General features: G+C 48.5%; 1 protein-coding gene across 7 annotated transcripts in view; it reads right to left on the minus strand.

The window, feature by feature from the left end:
* Positions 1–1214: 1214 nt before the first annotated feature.
* The window catches only part of RFFL (ring finger and FYVE like domain containing E3 ubiquitin protein ligase), a 72485-nt gene continuing 54417 nt past the window's right edge, over positions 1215–19282 (minus strand). For all 7 annotated transcript variants that reach the window (XM_041727018.1, XM_041727014.1, XM_041727019.1 and 4 more), the window contains exons 3-7: positions 13313–13723; positions 10295–10378; positions 9124–9334; positions 7718–7741; positions 1215–3963 (exon numbers count right to left, since the gene is read on the minus strand). In XM_041727018.1, coding sequence (XP_041582952.1) covers positions 3782–3963; positions 7718–7741; positions 9124–9334; positions 10295–10378; positions 13313–13723 — 912 coding nt within the window. In that variant the 3' untranslated portion in view covers positions 1215–3781. The remainder of the gene's footprint in view (positions 3964–7717; positions 7742–9123; positions 9335–10294; positions 10379–13312; positions 13724–19282) is intronic.

Here is a 19282-nt window from a genome sequence, read left to right on the forward strand (position 1 = left end):
TTCAGATGCGCTGGGAGGAAGGGGCAGGAGGGGTTGGCACTGCCCTGACTCTGACCCAGCACGTGGGTGTTTTTGAATAGGCACCATTCAGTCTAGCGGCAGGATGGCAAATAAGACTCTCTTTCTTCTATCCCTTGTGCAGACAAAGGCCACTGCTCCTTTGAGCAATGACCTAGATAAATTTCCTTTCCCCTCTAGCCTCCTCAGGCCAAGGAGCCGGCCGGGGCAGAACAAAGCACTCCCCTTGGCATTCAGCGGCAGTCGCGGCCCTTTGGCCCAGCTGCCCTAGACCCAGCCCCACCAGCCTTGACTGGCAGCTTCCACTCAGGGTGTACCCTCACAGCCACGGGGTGGGCAGCCACAGTGGGCATCTCAGTAATGAGCACGGTCTGTAGGCCCTTCCCGGCCTTGCTGCGCACTCCCTCCGTTCCCGTTAAAGGTGCTAGGTCTCTTTGCTGCCAAGACTGCAGTCTGTCCAATTCTGTACATCCACAGACCCTGGGCAGCAGCCTCTCACACCTCCCCAGCACAGTGCTGGGAGGCCTGCCCTCTGAACCTTTATTTACACATTGCTGACTGGCAGCAGACTGCAGATCATCCTGGGGGCCCCGAGGGTCAGTCCCAGACAGCCTCCAGCCTTTACAGCCTCTGGGCAAGATTCTTTCCTCTTCTCCCCTCACATCCCAGGGCAGCAGTGCATAAACCCAACTCTCCCCATACAGGCCATCTGCCTCTTAGGCTGGCCCAGCTTCTGAGCCACACCAATATACAGCTGTATCCCAAAGCTACTGCCTGTGTCCCAGTGGCACCTGAACACTTAAACTCGGCACGCTGGCTGTCCTCACATTCCTTACTACCCACACCTTTACGGCCCATCTCTACAAGATCAGTGTCAACGTCTGACGTTACTTAAGTGTGTTTCTTTGTATTTGGTCTTAAGGTTGGCTGTTTTTGCTACACAACTCCCATCCTCTTTTAGGCTATTCTGTGGCCTCTCCCACATACTGGTTGTGAGATCCTGAATGAGTCAAACCACAACCAGACTTCAGTCTCCTCATGTGTTGAACAGGAGGCCAAGCACTTCCACAAATAATGCAGTCTCTCAAGAGCATGCCTGGGTGCACACAGCCTGGGGTCAGCTTGTGGTCTATTAGCTCTTTTTGTCAGTCTTAACTCTCAGACTTCTGGTGTCCTCCCACCAGATCAGACAGGTATCTAGAGTGAAATTTTATTACAAAATTATAAAGCAGAGCTCTGTAACAAAAAAAAATATACATTTGGGTTTGCTTTAACACCCAAGTAAGTCTGAGAGAATCAATATAAGCCACTTGAAGTAACACATTCACATCCAAAAGATTGCAACAAATTTATACAATATATGTTGTGCACTAATTCCTGTACAGCTTATTCTTACTAGCTTGGATCCAGCTATTCCAATATATTATGAACCAGTCAGCTCTCCCAAGTCTTAAAACAAGTCTCAAATGAAATCTCAGAACAATCACGGAAGCAGCCACGGAATAATGGAAAGAATTAGATGTTTCATGATCATTAAGACCAAGGATCCATGAGGGGCAAAAGAGAGTACTCAGAGATAAAAATCAAGTTTCCTACCTAAGTTAGATAGTAACTGAAATGGGAACTTAGAATTCCCAGCCTTTATTTGGTGCAATAATGATGAACAACAACAAATCAGGGTGGTTTGACACCTTTTTTCCTGAATGGAAACAAAACCTTCACCAAAAGAGATCAAAAGATTTAAAGGCAAGTTCTCCAAAATGAGCAAATGTTATCAGTTCTAACTCTTAGTGAGGTTACTAGCCAACCTTCAGGATATTATTTTTAACTTCTGTCTAGGAGGGAATGTGGGAGGTAGGGAGAGGTAAGGCCTCAGCAGTGAAAGCAAGTTTTGGGTAGGGAGAGAGCCAGTTTCTGCCCTGAAGTTATTGCTAGATCTTAACTGAGTTGCATATATAGAGACCTGTTTCACAGTGGAATCGAAAAGTAGCTGAATCCCCTGCTAAACCGGTAGGCATTGTAAACTGTAGTATGTACTGTCCAGCAGAAAGGTGAAAGGTCCTCTTCACAGACCTAGCTCTTGATTCCAATTCCTACAAAGGCTGTCAGAATCAAATCATCCAGGACTTGGTGTAATGTCAAGGTAAGCAGCCCAGTGTACAACTGACAACTACTTTATGAATTCCTCTGCAGTGGAATAGTGGTTGATGATGGGGGAGAGCCCAAGTATATCTGTACCAATAAACAGGTTCTCTGGGAGGTTTCCCACTGTTTTCCAAAGTCATGACTGGTTCCAGTCGGAGAGAACTTGACTGCACATCTGGGGAGGGAAACTGGGGCCCTGCCAAGGCCCTCAGATGCTTCAGGGTTGTGTAGTTCTCCCACTGGTGATGTCAGCACACAGCTCTTCTAGCACGTGTTTGTTCATGGCTAAACTTCTCCAGCAAACTTAGGCCCTTTGGCTCTTCCAGTGGTAATAACCACCCTAGGAGGGCTCAAGACTACCCTCTAACTGGTAAGGGCTTTCCTAAAGGGCTGACAGAAGGCTGCTTCCTTACCTGCCTTCAAGTCAGTAGGCTGAGGAAGGAAATGGGAGCAGGGGGCCCCATGAACCCAGGGGTTGAGACTTGAAGCTGTCTACTTGAGGGCTGAATCCAGTCCCATTCAGTACCTTCAGACACCCCGGAGGGGCTCAGGTTTGGTCTCTAGGAATTTCAGAAGTCTAGCTAGAAAGAAGTAAGGCTCTTTGCATTTGTTTCTATGCCTTCAGTGAGCCCATGTTTAAAACCTCCATGGAAAGAGGGGCTTCATTCTCAGGGCAAAGTGGTTTACAATCCCTCTGTGCTGGAGAAATCAAAGCAGAAAGCTACTGCTTCCATCCAACACTTTCCCTTTTCTTGTAAACTAAAACTAAGGATGGCACACAGGCCCTAAGAGAAGCAGAGATGATCCACACGCCACCGTGTGTGCACACACGTGCGTACACACACACACACACACACACACACACACACACAGATTCCCAACTTCCCTGCAGTCTCGGAGCCGGGTGCTCTGCAGGCTCCCAGGGTTAGCTCAGGAGACTCCCCGCTTCCAAGCCCAGCACTTAAGGAAGCAACTCTAGATGACTTTGAAATTTTTCAATAGCGTTTGTGTTTCATTTCTCACCAGAGAAAGTTTACTGGTCCAAATTTAGTCCTAAGGAGGATCACTATCGGTCTGGTAACCTAACATCTTTTTGGTCTGAACAAACAAATGGAGTTTAAGCAATGTAGCAAGACATTTTAGCAAAGCTGGTTAAAGCACAGAAAGCCAGAGAGACCAGAAATAAATCCAATGTGCTGGGGAGGAAGAGAACCATTTCCACCAGGACTTCTGACCAGTGAAACACACACGCAGCTTAGGGATGGGCGGGGCACAGGAGGAAGGGTGAAACTGTTAGGTTTGCAGACGAAGGGAGGAAGATATGGTCCAAGTTCTGGAAAGTCCTCTCTCCGTCAATTACCATCATTACCCCAAGATCACTGAAACAAGGACTTGCCCATGCGATCTGTACCAGCTCCCACTGGCCTCAGGCTCTGCCAGCCAAGAGGTGCGCCTCCGTGGCAAGATAGGCACGCCCAGAGGTGACAGCAACTTTGCTTGCCCTGGTCTTAGGAGCACTGCAGATTTTTTAGCCTGCCCCTCTCCAAGCTGGCCAATCTGGAGCCCAGACACTGCAAGCTATGTCCCTGTAAGGCACTGAAGAAGCCGGTGCAAGCCCTCAGGATCGGAAGACGTGTACAGCTCGGATCACATACTGCCGGCAGATTGGACACTCATTCATGCGCTTGCCACACTTGGTACAGGTTACCATGTGGCCACACTCTAGCAGAACACAGTCAATGGGCGAGTCCATGCAGATCCTACACAGGTTCTCCTCCAAGCCGGGCGGCACTGCTCCCCCTGTACAAACACAGGGCAGAAAGAGGGCAGAGGCAAAAAGAGATTGTGTAAGTACATGGGGCAGCAGGGGGATGGAGGAGGGAGACCAGGCATGCTGGAACAAACCCCCAAATCCACACACTGCCCTCAGCTAGAACTCCAAGCAAACATTCCCCCCAATCAAACCCAGCTGCTTTTTGAAGCCCACCCTCTGCAGGTCAGGCTGTAGATTTGGAGAATAAAGTACTTGGAGATCAAATACAACCTAGAACAGGAAAGCTAAATAAGGCAAAGTCCTCCAAAGCTTAAAAAATTTTTCAGACAGTTGAGGCTCTAATATAGTAAGTGGCACTTAGCAACTCGTTATCCCTTGAGGCAGATCATGCTAAAAAGATTTTTTTTTTAATGGTTCAAGGGGGGATCCCTGGGTGGCTCAGTGGTTTGGAGCCTGGCTTTGGCCCAGGGCATGGTCCTGGAGTCCCGGATCGAGTCCCACACCAGGCTCCCTGCGTGGAGCCTGTTTCTCTCTCTACCTGTGTCTCTGCGTCTCTCTCTCTCTCTCTCTTTGCATCTCTCATGAATAAAGAAAATTAAAAATAAATAAATAAATAAGTAAAAATGGTTCAAGGGCAGCCCCGGTGGCTCAGCGGTTTAGCGCCACCTTCAGCCCATGGCGTGACCCTGGAGACCAGGCATCAAGTCCACATCAGGCTCCCTACGTGAAGCCTGCTTCTCCCCTTGCCTGTGTCTGTGCCTCTTTCTGTGTGTGTCTCTCATGAATAAATAAAATCTTAAAAAAAAATGTTCAAAAAAAGTGTAATATAAATGGAACCGTAGTGAGTGGTTCATGAAGGATGGGCAAGGCTTATAGGTAAACATATGCCCAACTGAATACAGCCAAGGATCCCGGGGGTCCCTCTGTGTGGTCCTGCAACCTTCTCCGGGGCTCTCTCTGAGGAGGCTAGCTGCTGGAAGAGCCCAACAGAGATCTGGGCTCCCTCCACAGTGCTACCCCCACAAAACTTTCCTCATACCCCATACCTGCTGCTCACATTGGATTAAAATGTTTAAACTCACCCACTACATTACGAGCTCCTTAATACAACAAATTCAGTCAACTTCTGCATCTATATACTTAGCATGTTAGGTGTTCTGAGGTTAGATATTTCTCTTTGAATCCCTAAAATGCCAACCATGTGGTAGGTGTTCTCAAAATACCTGATAAATGAATACCTCCCAAAGAAGCGATAACAGCTCACATTTGCAGAATGCTGTGCCAGGGGCAGGGTCCTAAGAGCTTTGCATATTTTAACTCGTAAAAACTATGAAGTAGGTACTCTCATTGCTCATTTTATAGATGAGACAACTGAGGCCAAGGAGTTAAAGTGGCTTGCTCAAGGACACACAGTTGCTAGGCAGAGTCAGGATATAAATCCAGGCCGGCTGGCCTTCTGGGCAGGCCTGAAGACAGGGACTATCAAAGTAGTATTAACTGCTCAGGGCACAAAGTACTCAGTAACAGCTGGCTGGCTCATGTGGCTGGGGAGGTGCAGAGGGCATGGCCAGTATCCTAGGTTAGTGCAAACACAGAAAAACCTTCATGTCCAAAAACCCAGCCATTCCCAGCATGTTTTAAATGGTAGCCTAAAGCCCCAGGTGGGGCTCCATGCTCAGTGCAGAGTCGGCTTGAGATTCTCTCCCTCCCCACCCTGTGCTCTCTCTTGTTCTCTAAAAATAATAAAATCTTCAAATGGTAGCCTGGGGCAGCCCTAGTGGCCCAGCAGTTTAGTGCCGCCTTCAGCCCAGGGCCTGATCCTGGAGACCTGGGATGGAGTCCAACACGGGGCTCCCTGCATGGAACCTGCTTCTCCCTCTGCCTGTGTCTCTGCCTGTGTGTGTGTGTGTGTGTGTGTGTGTGTGTGTGTCTCACGAATAAATACAATCTTTAAAAAAAAAAAAAAAAAGGGAACCCTGGGTGGCGCAGCAGTTTAGTGCCTGCCTTTGGTCCAGGGCGCGATCCTGAAGACCCGGGATCGAATCCCACATCGGGCTCCCGGTGCATGGAGCCTGCTTCTCCCTCCTCTTGTGTCTCTGCCTCTCTCTCTCTGTGTGTGTGACTATCATAAATAAATAAAATTTTTTTTAAATTTAAAAAAAAAATGGTAGCCTGAACAAGGTAGCCCTAAGTAGGGAGCTGTCTTTGTACCAGTCACCTGCCCCACTCCACAGAATTATCTGTACTTTGCTGCTCTGCACTTTTTTTTTTCTCCTCCTTCCTGGACTATACAAAAAGTCAAGCAATACTTGAAAAGGGGCTAGTCGTAAAAAGTGAAACTCATTACCCCTTTGAGTAGCTACTGGCCCTAAAAGGGATTTGGAAAGGAGTCAACTGTACAAATAATGTGAGCTGGAGTGAAGTACAGAGTATCATATTAAGGGGCACCCAGGTGACTCAGCTGGGCATCTGCCTTCAGCTCTGGTCATGATCCTGGGGTCCTGGGATCAAGTCCCATGTCAGTTAGGCTCCCTGCTCAGCAGGGAGTCTGCTTCTCCCTCTCCTTGCTCTTCCTCTCTTGCTATCTCTCTATCTCTCAAATAAATAAAATCTTTAAAATACATATATATTAATTTTCTTAGGACTAACAAACTCATCAACTCAGTTGCCAGCATTCTCCCAGGGAATCAGAAAAAGGAAGGAAGGGGCACCTGGGTGGCTCAGTCAATTAAGCATCTGCCTTTGGCCCAAGTCATGATCTTGAGGGGTCCTGGGATGGAGCCCATGTTGGGCTCCCTACTCAGCGGGGAGCCTGCTTCTCCCTCTCCCACTCCCCCTGCTTGTGCTCTCTGTCAAATAAACATAATCTTTAAAATTTTTTTTAGAAAAGAGAGAAAGAAAAAGAAAGGAAGACAGCTCAGGGGCCCGGGTGGGTCTAGAATCCCCAAGGGTTTTGGGGAGCTAAGAAAGCAACTCTTCAGGATTTATCAGCCAGAAGACAGCCTCATTCTGAGTGAAAGGCCATTTTGCCAATTTACAAATTTGGAGTCAGTCTTCTGAAAGTTTTATAATGTTTTGTTGGCCTCAACACCACTTTGAGAACATTCTCTCTTGGGGGAAGAGCTCACAACCACATAGCCTTAAAGCTTTCAGAAAGGTAGATTTTAGAATGGAGCCCAGACCCAGCGAGACACCTGCAAGTGCATTCTGGGGTACCTGAAGGCCCAGTGTGATCTATAAGACACAGTTGGGGGTGTGGCAGCAGAGATGGTCATGCTTGTGCCCAGAGAGCAGCACATGTGACACATGTATAAACAAGGCTCAGGTCACTTCCCTTTCTGATTGGTTGGTAGCAGAAGTTGTTAAGCCTCCCAAGTAATGTCCCTGATGTACCCACAGAGACCCTCCCCACTCAGACCAGAACTGAGTGAAAACTATAGGGGAAGCAGCAGGAATATGAAAAATGAACCGAATGTGACACATGCCACCACTCACTTTGTTAAATATTTTACAAATGCTGGCTCCTGAGCTCTGGCAACCCAGAGACATGCAAATCAATTTGCCCCTGGGTACGCTGCCACTCTACACCCTTCCCAGCAAGGCAAGAATGAGAATTTTTAAAGATGCTGAGAAGCCCTGCTTCCTGGTGCATTTCCCCCACACTCTCTATGGATGTCAATATGCTCAGAATTCTTCGACTGCTAAGAGGAAGTAGGGTGGCAGAAGGGAAAGAGAAGAGCTCAGAGTCTAAGCACGGTCCCAAACAGAAGCAATACGTACCATTTTGGTCTTCAGCACCACACACTGAAAGGGAAGAGAAAGAAGAGGTCTGAATACGTGATGGCGTGAGAAGTCTCCAACCAGGCTGGCTTCATCGCGCACTGACTGCATCCCTGTTCAGGAAGCAGACTGGCCAAGAGCCAAGCCAGATGCCCGTCCTCCTCTCACATCCTGAGAACTCACGCATAGCCCCTGCTGGTGGGTCTGGTCCAGCAGAGAAAGGGATTCCATCGGTTTGCCTGAACAACACTGCCAAGTAGGCAGGACACCGCACGGACACAGTATCCTTTCCTATCGCTCCTGAAGCCAGCATTAAAGGAAGGAAGGAACCATTGTTCCAGTCAGCCAAGGAGCCTGGATGAAGTTCCCAGGTGGGGCCATGTCCCACTCCCTAGGACCTCATAACTCTATGGGATTCTGGGGATGACCCCGGAAGGAAAACGTAGTCTGCGCCTAGCTAACTAGTCAAACTTCCCCAACTCTGATGAACTAGTGGGATAGGAGAGACTGCAATCTGACTTCAACCACTAACAGCATTTAAGGAATCAAAATGCTGATTGCAGGAGCTAAATCAGTTGGGTGAAATTTTAGGAAATGCGTTTAAAACAGCTAAACACGTTCCTCTTCTGCAGGACTTCTCTGCCCTTCCTAAACCATCTACCCTAGTAACAGAGAGACAATGTTTTCCCCCCAAACTCACTTAACCACAAACCTGGACATTTTACTGGGCACCACCTAAAAATGATATCATGTAGAATGCTTTGGGAAATGACCATGGGGAAAGCCCAAGCTCAGGCAGCATAAATATATTCCCCTTGCATCATGTGTGCAGAGATTCACATTCTCATCTCCTAACTATTTAGAACAGTATTGCTGAGCTACTAGCGAGTATGGCGGGGTGACACGGAGTGGGAAAGGCTATGGACTCAGTCCAGGAAATCTTCATTGCAAACCTGGGCTCTACAATAAAAGGGTAGTGGCTAGGGGTGCTTGGGTGGCTTGGTCAGTTGAGTGTCCATGCTTGATTTTGGCTCAGGTCATGATCTTGGGGTCATGAGATCGAGCCCTGGGTCAGGCTGCACACTCAGCAGGGAGTCTGCTTGGGATTCTCTCCCTCTGCCTCTCCCCTAACTGGTGCTTATGTGCTGTCTCGGTCTCTCAAATAAACAAATAAATCTTAAAAAGGGAGGGGAAGTCATGCTAATAAGGCCTATTCACAGGCAGCTCTGGGGACTAAATAAATGTTTACAGTGCCTTGCCTGATCCTGGCACTCCACTTCAAATGGCAGCTATTATTAGCCGGTGCAAATGTGGAAGGTGACTCCTGGCTTGGCTAAAAGCAGGGAAACACTCAGGTTGATGCTATCACACTGCAGAGAGAGAGCAAGTGCTGCAGAGCCCCTCACCCAGGTGCTGGAGCCCCTTCTGGTCCTTGTACAGCCGTGTCACCCGCTCCATCAGCTCCCACTTCTCGCAGCAGCCCTTGTAATTGACGAAGTTGCGGGCCAGGATCTCCTTCAGCTGCCGCACGGTCAGACCTTCAATGTCCCCCAGGTCGGTGAGGTCAGACAGGGAAGCCCTCCGGCCTGGGACAAAGCTGTCCTCTGAGTCGACAGACTGCAACGGCAACAGTGGGATTGGTGGGCTCAGCTCTCACCTCCCAAGCTCTCTCTTGAGGGACCCCAGAGCATCCATCCAGCCACGCTTCTGGGGACTGACCTCGATGAGCAGGACTAGAGGCAGGAAGAGCACCTGGCATGGCACTTGGCAGTGCGAAAGATACCACAAACTCTTCCTGGCCCATGGTTTGGGGCTCGGGCGTGGCCAGCCCCAGGCCAACCAATCAGTGTGACACAGTAGGAGGGGCACCAGTGTGAGTCACATGGCGCTAATTTTGACTCCTCCACTGGCTGGTGCTAAATACTATGGAAAAAGTAGCTCACCTCCCTAAGCCTGTCTGCCCCTCCATCAAGGAGACATAGCCGTCCTACTGTACTGGGTTCCTGTAAAGATGAAATGTAGCAGCACAAGAAAGCACCAAGCAGGGTGTTGGGAGAGAATTCTGCTGCCCTGTGGAAGAAGCAGACCTCCCTGGCGAGCACTGCTCTGTACACCACCTTGACCACAGCTTCGTGGCCCTGTCGGCTGGGCCTCTGGACTGGCCCGACCATGGCTGAGGTCTAACCCCCTCGCATCCTCCCCTCCTCCTGGTTTTCTGACCTCCTTCCCTTCACAACAGCTACTGTGCATGAGAAGCAGAAGAAACAAACAAGATTTGCACAGCAGCACCGGGAGCCTGCCCACTGGCAGCTTACAGAAAGTCAAGAGACTAGAAACGAATGGGCCATGAGGCTCCCTGGTCTCCACTGAGACCTCACAACTCTGCCCTAACAACTGGCTTCAAAAGCTAGTCTGGAAAGCTAGCACTAAGCTCTACCCCTGAAAACAGAATTGTAGGACTGTCATCACAGACTGATTCTTCTCCACTTTGGAGTCTGCTGAGAAGGTCCTAATCACAGCCTGGTAACACCAGAGAAAGAGCAAACACAAAGGCACAGACCCAAGCAGAGGCCCCACCTGGGTCTCATCCTCAGCAGGTGCTCTGGCTGTGCTCTCCAGGTAGACGGGTTCCTCTTGGTCCTGAGACACATGGCCATTGGCCTGTGGGAAGAGAAAGGTGCCATCACATCCACAGAGATGTCCCAGGGATTCAAACAGTGTGGGCCTCTTCCCAGCTCACACCATATCCAAACATATTCCCATCTCCCCCAAGAATCTGGCATCTTGAACAACAAACAGCATTACAAAAGCCCGCTCCTTACTACTGACTTTGCTGGGCAGAGAAACAACACAAACATTTCAACTCTAAAAGAAGGTCACCAGTTCTGCTCATCAGGCTGGCAATCAGCGGCCACTCACTGTCAATTTGGTCTCAGCTTGAACAATCTGAGTGAGAGGAAGACCACAGGTCTACTCCACTGCAGGACTGCTCTCTAACTACCATTCAGTTTCTCCTGGACACTTATCCCAAACCACCCTTCTGGTAACTCCCACCCACCATCCCTGGTTCTGCCCCTGGCATCAGTGCCCACAATTTTCTTACCAATTGTTCATATCAAGTCTTCCTGCCTCCATGCTACATCTCCCTGGCATCCTCCTCTGACACAGATGAGACAGTTTTTAGACCCTCACCATTATGTTCCCTCTCCTCCATCCAGTCACTGTTCTTTCATTCTAGAAATAGGCTCCAACCAGCAGCACACATGAAGAATGATCTTGAAACCTGGTCAAAATTATTTTAATGTACCTAAGAATCTATTCACCTAAAACTATAAAGATAGATGTCTATGCTTAAGGAATTTAGAATTCTAACTTCTCCAAAGGTTTTTGTCAAACAGTAGTTAAGGCTGTGCGCCTCCTGGTCTCATCACCACTTAGGCCACAAACCCCATAACTAGGTCCTCTTCACCTCCTCCCCTCTCTAGGTAAAGGGCCTCACATGAGCCAGGAGCAAAGGTATGTCTGAGCTCATGGCCTTTCCTCTAGACTCTTGAAACACCGATAAAGGGACAGCCCAGGAAACCAATCACCCACAGCCCCAACCATTCATCCCAGATTAGGATGGGTAACACAGCTGGTGAAGGAAATACAAATAACTACAATGGAAATGAAAAGTGGAAATCACCCAAAATGCCAAGTGGTGAGAAAGGCACACATGAAGCACACAGGTGTGGGGAGGCATCCAAAACTGTCTTCATCCATGCCTCTCATTTCCCCTTAGCTCTATGTAAATGTGGCACCCATAGGTCACCTGGTGTCACCTTGGAGTTATCACCAAGTGTCTCCGAGCTTAGACTGTTCCTGAATGGATGCTTCTGTGGGTCCTTTTTTTCCTGGGAAGAGAAACTGGATCTCATACTGCAAAGAAACCATGCCCTGTCTTTTCAGTCTGCCCACAGGCTAAATCAAAATCTCTAACTTGAATCTGTCTACCGCTTTGCTGACTCCACCCCCTTCTTCCCTAGCAACCACTGCTAGGACACCAGGGATATGTGGGAGCGGGTGCTCTGGGCAGATCTCCATCCTAGGTGCAAGGAGCCTGCACAAGGCTTGACTTCCTCGTGTCTGTTCTCCTGGCTTAACGAATGCAGAGCTCACCAGGACAGAGTGTCCAAGGTGACACAAGGGCCCTCTACAAGTACCAGAGAAGTACCCCATGCAATCTGGCACATGTGTGTGACCTGGAGGTGCAGTCTGGAATTTCTGGTTAATGATAGCAAGTTCAGAACCTATGGCTTTCACTGAAAAACTCACCTGAAGGTACCTTAGGGAAAAACAGTTTCCTTGAGTTACCCCTGGGCTCCCCATAAACAGAGAGAAGTGTTCTACCAAGCAAAGGGAGGCAGTCAGAGCAGGAGGTAGAACCTGTCGGCTGACAAGCCCCAGCGTAGGGCAGAGTTAAACCCCAGCTGGGAGGGCACACACTATAGCTGCCGAGGGAGCAGGTGCAGTGCACTGTCACCCCGGCCTTTATGCCTCAGTGCCCGCCACAGCTGATTCAGGGGCCCAGTCTTGGCAAACGGGGTCACAAACAGGAGGCAGCGTCCATGTCCCGCACAGAAGCTGACAACACCAATGCTCTGCCAGCTGGAAGGAGCTCACAGCTCTTCAGACATGCTGTCACGCTGGCCAGTCCTCCCAATGTCCTGGCAGGAGCAGAAGTACTCTGGGATTACTAACCCCATTTCACTGCTGAAGGCTCAAAGTCTGCCCGAGGTGACTGAAGAGTCAATGACAGAATGGATATGGAAAGGAGATCCTCTAGGTCCTAAGGCCCCAGCTGCTGCCTAAACCATGTAAACAAAAGGGTCACCGAGGCACTGAAGTGTATCTGTGGGATGCCATCACTCCTGATGCACCGGTTAAGGCTCCTGTCCTCACTCTAATCCAGCAGCAGGTTTGCACATCAACTTCCCTATCACAGGGCGTGAAGGCACCCGCAATCCTGCACTCCCCATGGCAGGTTCACAGTTCAGCCCATGTGCTGCTCTTCACCTACCATGGCTGAGCCCCCTGTGACCAGGACAAGGCCCTTATCATTCAATAGCGTGCCAACCACAACCTCACCCAAACAGTGACTGGCAAGAGAAGCAGTGACCCTGTCTTGGTCAATGTCCCCCCTACTTCCCTCTCCATGTGCCCTGTGATGGTTACCAAGGCACTGAATTCCCTACCCACTAAGGAAGACCGTAACAAAGGTGAGCAGTCTGAAAGGAACCAAATTTGGAGAGTTAACAGTGAGTTTTCTCAAAATATTTCTGGAATGATAAGTTTTTTAAAAATGACTAGCTGGGATATGTAGGTCTTGAATACAAAACCCGCAAAAATACCTGGAATCATACATTATCATCTCCGAAAAAAAAAAAAAACAAAATAGGAGCCTGAAGTACAGAAAACGTTCCTACCCCAGTAGGCACAAGGGCCTCATGTAATCAAGATGCTTAACCCTGCACCCTGCTTTCTCACTGCAGGCACGAGAGCAAAACGAACCCCCAGAGCAGCAGAGATGGGCAGAGACAACAAACTGGTACGTACCTGCTGGGTTTCCTGAGCCTGGGCTGGGGTAACAGAGGTGGCCTGTGCAGGCACAGAGGGGAGGCTTGGCGAGGTAGGAGGTACAGTGCTGGCGTGAGGCTGGGTCAGGAAGGCCTGCTGCTCCAGGAAGCCCGGGGACAAGGCTGGGGCACGAGTCCTGCCCTCCTGAGAGACTACGGGTTGCTGGCCAAGCACCAACAACACAAGCTCCTCTTTCTCCCGGCACATTTCAGTAGAGATGTCATGAAGGCTGAGATAGTCCCTCAGGTCCTTCACCTTCATCTTCATGAGCTCCTCCCGCTGAAAGGCTGTGGCTCGGAATCGCTGGCAGAGGAGGCAGAGGCGGGGCCCATTCCCCACTTGGTTCGAACAGGTCATGCAGAAATTTTTCTTGCAGTCCAGGCAGGTCTGCTGCTTAGACCAAGAGGCCAAGGAAACCATGTTAGACTGAGAACAGGACACAGAGGGAGGGGCTGCTGTGCCTAGGGAGACCTGCCCCAATCACTGCTGCCTCCTGTATGTCAGGGTACAAGCTCCCTTGATTTCAGGTTAAACTCCACTCCAAGGTGACAGATCCTGTCGTATGCATCTGTGTATCCATGTCCAGGATCCCACATTTATTATTCCAGTTGAGCCTTACTTTATTCATTGTGGATAGAGAAACAGAGACTAGTAATTACGATTACCAACTTTAGAATGGAAAACGCCCACATTTTCATTTAGTCTTCCTCCTCCGTTTATTATGGTGTCACCCTGGATGTGGAACTTAGCCTCTCTGGCTGCGTCTTCATCTGTAAAATGGGAGTGATAACAGCACCTACACCTCAGGATTGCCTTACAGTTAAGAGACAATGCATTTCGTGTATGTGACACATGATTCTTCAGAATTACCTCTTATAATTATTATTACTAGGTAACACGAGCTAACGTTGAGAGCCAAGATTCAAATCCTGAACTGATTCTTTCTATTTTATCTTTGAGAAAAGACAACAACTGTGTAAATATGATGGTGGTTATTACTAATATTAATTAAATTTACCGAGAAACTAAGTGCTAGAGCTTGTCATTCAATTCTCAAAGGAACCCCGCAAAGTATTACTATATCACTGTATCATGTATTGAAGTCCATCATCATTAATAATTAGTAATGTACAGATGCCTGGGTGGCTCAGTGGTTTGGCACCTGCCTTTGGCCCAGGGCATGATCCTGGAGTCCCAGAATCAAGTCCCGCATCGAGCTCCCCTCAGGAAGCCTGCTTCTCCCTCTGCCTGTGTCTCTGCCTCTCTGTGTGTCTCTCATGAATAAATAAATATTTAAAAATAATAATAATAATAATTAGTAACGTACCTCCCTGTTTCATAGAGCAAGCAAGGCCTAGAGAGATTAAGCATCTCACTCAAGGGCAGGCAGGGAACACCAGAGCCGGGGCTCACCTTCAAGGTCTGTCTGTGAAATGCCCACAGTCATGACCTTTCCACCAGACCAAGCTGCCTAACTCAGCCCCGTCCAAGCCAACAGCAGGACCTAGTCCCGGCCCTTGCTCTCCATCTCTAAAGTGCTAACCAGTGCCTATTCCACAGCTTCCCCACCCTGGGGAAGGCCCACTCAGAGTACTGGGAATCAAGTGGCACATAAGACCATATCCAAGACAAATATTCAGACAGCTAAGGGGGACCCTCTGGACATGATCAGGGAGCTTTCATCTGTACAAGGACAGTGCCTTAGCCACTCGACAAGAGCACCCAGTAGGCAGATCGCATGGCCTGGCAGCAGCCACTCCCACAATGGCAGACAACACACCACACGAAACCTTGCTCAACACACAGGAAGCAAATCCTCAGCCTCTCGCCCCACAGGCTGAGCCAGCACAGTGACATCTGACTGAGCTCTTCCAGCCAAGAGCAGGCCACACTTCTGCAGTAGAGGGAATTCCTGGGCACACTGGGATGGTCCTGGGAGCACACTCACTAGTCCTTTAAAGAGATTAAGAACTTTTCATCCTCTGGTGACTTGAGCATAAACCTACATATTTCTGCTCCCTCTTTTCTAAATATAGAAAGCTGAGTTCAAACTAACAATAATGCCCTGGAGACTGAGATCCACATAGTGGAAATCCGAGACTCTCATGGGGGGCGGAAGAGGCCTGCACAGCTGAGGTAGTGGCACCTACTTTTGTCCCAGTGTCAAGCGCATCGTGCAGGGAAATGGGTAGAATGTTCACTACCCAGTTTTGACTATAAATACTGAAAGGCATTTCGAAAGGACACCTATGGAGCTCCCTCATTCTCTACAGTTACAACCACACAATAAAATGTTCAGGGGAAATAATTAATTAATTAATTAATTAATTAATTAAAATAAAATGTTCAGGGGCCGACTTAAAAGGACGCGTGGCTCCACTAGAGTCGTAATGGTTCTGGGACCTGTAGCCACTTGGGTGGAAAATGGATGTTTTGAGGTCTTAGGGGTTCATTTATACCCAGAGCTTTTCTTCTGGGAAAGGAAATGCATTTAGGATGACTGATAGTGCGATGAGGGGGCTTTGGTGTCACACACTGCAGGTCCTGAGGTGGAACATTAAGTCCATGCAGTCTGACAAGACCTAGCCTGACACAATTAAAATGCCCTGAGTTCCTCAATCAGCCAAATCTAAACAACTTTCTATTCTTTCTTCAAACGTGTACTTATTGGAGGCAAGATCAGAATGCAAAGGCAGCAGCCCAGCTTCTCCGTATCCGGCTAGCCAGGGACTCTGAAGTCAACCGGCATCTGAAACACGCCCTCAGGAGTAAGACTGCGCTCCAGGCTAAAATCCCGGCTTGTGGAGACAGGCCAGAGCACAGGAGAAAACAGCTGTCAACACATGTGGGCATAATGAGCAAAGGAAACACGTATGTATAAGCACTAGCAAACCACGCAAACCAACTGAGTAACCAGGTGGCATGAAAGATGAATTTGTGCAGCCAACGTGCCTACGAACATGCCAAGAGCACATGCACACATCCAGCATCAAAAAGCGGTACCTCTGGCAGTCAGTGCCCTTCAGGGATGCCGGTGGGCTGCTTTCTTTTGCTCAACTGCCCTAGCCTCAATCCTACCCCCCATCCACAAAAATCCCCTGGCCCTTGCAGGCAGGCCAGCCCTCCTCCTCACCAGCCTCCCCGCCAACAGCCTTCCCACAGCCCACCGGGAGGAAAAGGGCAGCCTGAGGAACCACACAGTTAGGATTCATTCCTGGCCGGCCCCCTTCCTAGCTAAGGGAACACTGTGCAAAACAAATCACCTCCCAGGGCCTCCAATTCCTCACCTATAAAGTCAGATGGTCAATCCATCACTAAGGACCACTGAAAGTATTATGTGACATAAGGTATTTAAAACCTTAGCATAAGGTGGGCAATCACCAAAAAAGGTAACACAGTCACCTTTTAATCCCTTCCCCCTTTTGCCTCATCTCTGAGCTTTTGCCAGGACTACTCGCCCTCTCTTTCCACTCTCAAATTTCAAAATCCCATCCAAGTTTCTTTTTTCTTTTTCTTTTAAGATTTATTTGTTTATTCAATAGACAGAGAGAGGCAGAGACACAGGCAGAGAGGAGCAGGCTCTTCAAAGGGAGTCCGATGCGGGACTCGATCTCACGACCCAGGGTCACACCCCGAGCTGAAGGCTGATGCTCAACCACTGAGCCACCCAGGCGTCCCCCCATCCATGTTTCTTTTTTTTTTTTTTTAAGATTTTATTTATTCATGAGAGACACAGGCAGAGGGAGAAGCAGGCTCCATGCAGGGAGCCCCAGGTGGGACTCGATCCCAGGACCCCAGGATCACGCCCTGAGCTGAAGGCAGACGCTCAACCGCTGAGCCACCCAGGTGTCCTGCCCCATCCATGTTTCTAAGCACAACCTCCTCCTCCTCCTCTTTTGCCTCCTCCAATTGGTCCAACTAAAGAAGCTGGGCACGAACTCTCCTCCAAAATTGTCAGGCTGCTGCTGAACTGCATGAGGATATTACCAATACAGATGGGGTATTCAGCTTGCAGCAAAATCACAGCCTGCCATTCCTCTCCAAGACTAAATACTCTAGGAAAGTAGCAGGTACATCCTACTTCTGTTCTCTCTAGATAGTCCTTAATGTTATCTGTGCTTTGTACTCAATGAGCACAAAGTACACAATGAAGAAAAGAACAGTAGGATCCACGTAATCATTTCCATTCAATCACTTATAGAAAACACGTGTTAAAAGCTTATAGTTGGGGATCCCTGGGTGGCGCAGCGGTTTGGCGCCTGCCTTTGGCCCGGGGCGCGATCCTGGAGACCCGGGATCGAATCCCACGTCGGGCTCCCGGTGCATGGAGCCTGTTTCTCCCTCTGCCTGTCTCTGCCTCTCTCTCTCTCTCTGTGACTATCATGAATAAATAAATAAAATCTTAAAAAAAAAATAACAAAAAAAAAAAAAAAAAAAGCTTATAGTTGTTATTTGCCAAACCCTAAAGATAAAAATGCTGATCTAGTTAAGCACAAAATTACAAATGAAAAATTCTCATAGGGGAAATCATCCTTAATATTCACAAAATTCATTGTGAATTACACAAAATCAATACATATTTTTGTGGCAAGAAAATATTGTGGCAAAAGCCATCTTTTACCATTCAAATTGGAACTTCTCTTCCTCCCACAACCCCAGAAGCTCTTTTTGCTATAGAAGCTTTCTCTGCATCTCTTTTACCTCTTTCATACCTTTGTTCAAAATCTTTCTCGTGCTTCCTTGTTGTCTAGTGACTATAAGCTCCTTACTACAGCAGTCCTGGCCTCTACCACCTGATCCCACCTTGTTCCATCCTAATTCCCCAAGTATCATGTACTTGGCCAAATAGGCCTCTCACAGTTCCCAAATACACCTCACACTTGCCCCATAACTGGTGCCTTCACTTCAGCCATGGCTTTGCAGATCAATAAACCTTCCTTCATCCAGCTAGAATTATCATCTAGTGTCTCAAATTACCAGCAATGTCTGATTCCCTAGCACTTAACTTACACAGCTGCTCTTAGTTCTTAGTAAATGTGGGCCTCCTTAGCCAGCTGGGGAACTCCCCGAGGGAAAGGCCGATTCAGCTTCATCTCCGCAAAGCTGTAACCTCTAGCTGCTGGCACACTACCGGTGCCTCAGAACTGGGCCCTCAATGAAAACCTTCAGCATGGAATTATCAACCACAAAGTAATAAAAACAGAAACTCTCCAGCTTACTTCTTCTTGCAAATTATTCTCAACTGCTCATTCCTTCCTTCCTTCAGTGATTGATCGGCTGATTTAAAGTGGGGGAAAGCACAGAAGAGGGAGAGAGAATCTCAAGCATGCTCCACACTCAGTGCAGAGCCCAATGTATGGCTCGATCCCATGACCCTAAGATCACAACTGGAGCCAAAACCAAAAGTTAGACACCTAACCAACTGAGCCACCCAGGAGCCCCCCTCATTCATTTATAAAACTGTATTGCCTACTATGTGTCAGTCATTGTTCTACTAGACACTGGGGAAAAAAGTTGTAAACAAAACCAACAAAATCCCTGTTCTATGTACCATATGAAAAGACAGGCCATCCACAAACATTTACATCAGGTGGCAATAGGCACTCTACAAGAAAATAGAGTATCTTCCCATGTTCATCTACTCATCATTCTCTTCTGTGGGGGCAGTTTCCTTGCTCATTCATTCTCTCTTCTACCTAAGAAATGCCAAGAACTCGCTAGATCCTTGGTTCTCTTAACATGCTTTTCAACATGTTTAGCATGCCGGGTCCTGAGCCTGATCACCATCACTGTCCACTTTGCTCCTCTCTATTCCCACTCCACGGAATGTAACTGATGTTTAAAATAAAGGTTCAGGGATCACTGGGTGGCTCAGCAGTTTGGCACCTGCCTTTGTCCTGGAGTTTGATCCTGGAGACCCAGGATCCAGTTCCACATCAGGCTCCCTAC

Source organism: Vulpes lagopus, chromosome 12 (genome assembly GCF_018345385.1).
Source record: "Vulpes lagopus strain Blue_001 chromosome 12, ASM1834538v1, whole genome shotgun sequence".
NCBI classification, from domain to species: domain Eukaryota; kingdom Metazoa; phylum Chordata; class Mammalia; order Carnivora; family Canidae; genus Vulpes; species Vulpes lagopus.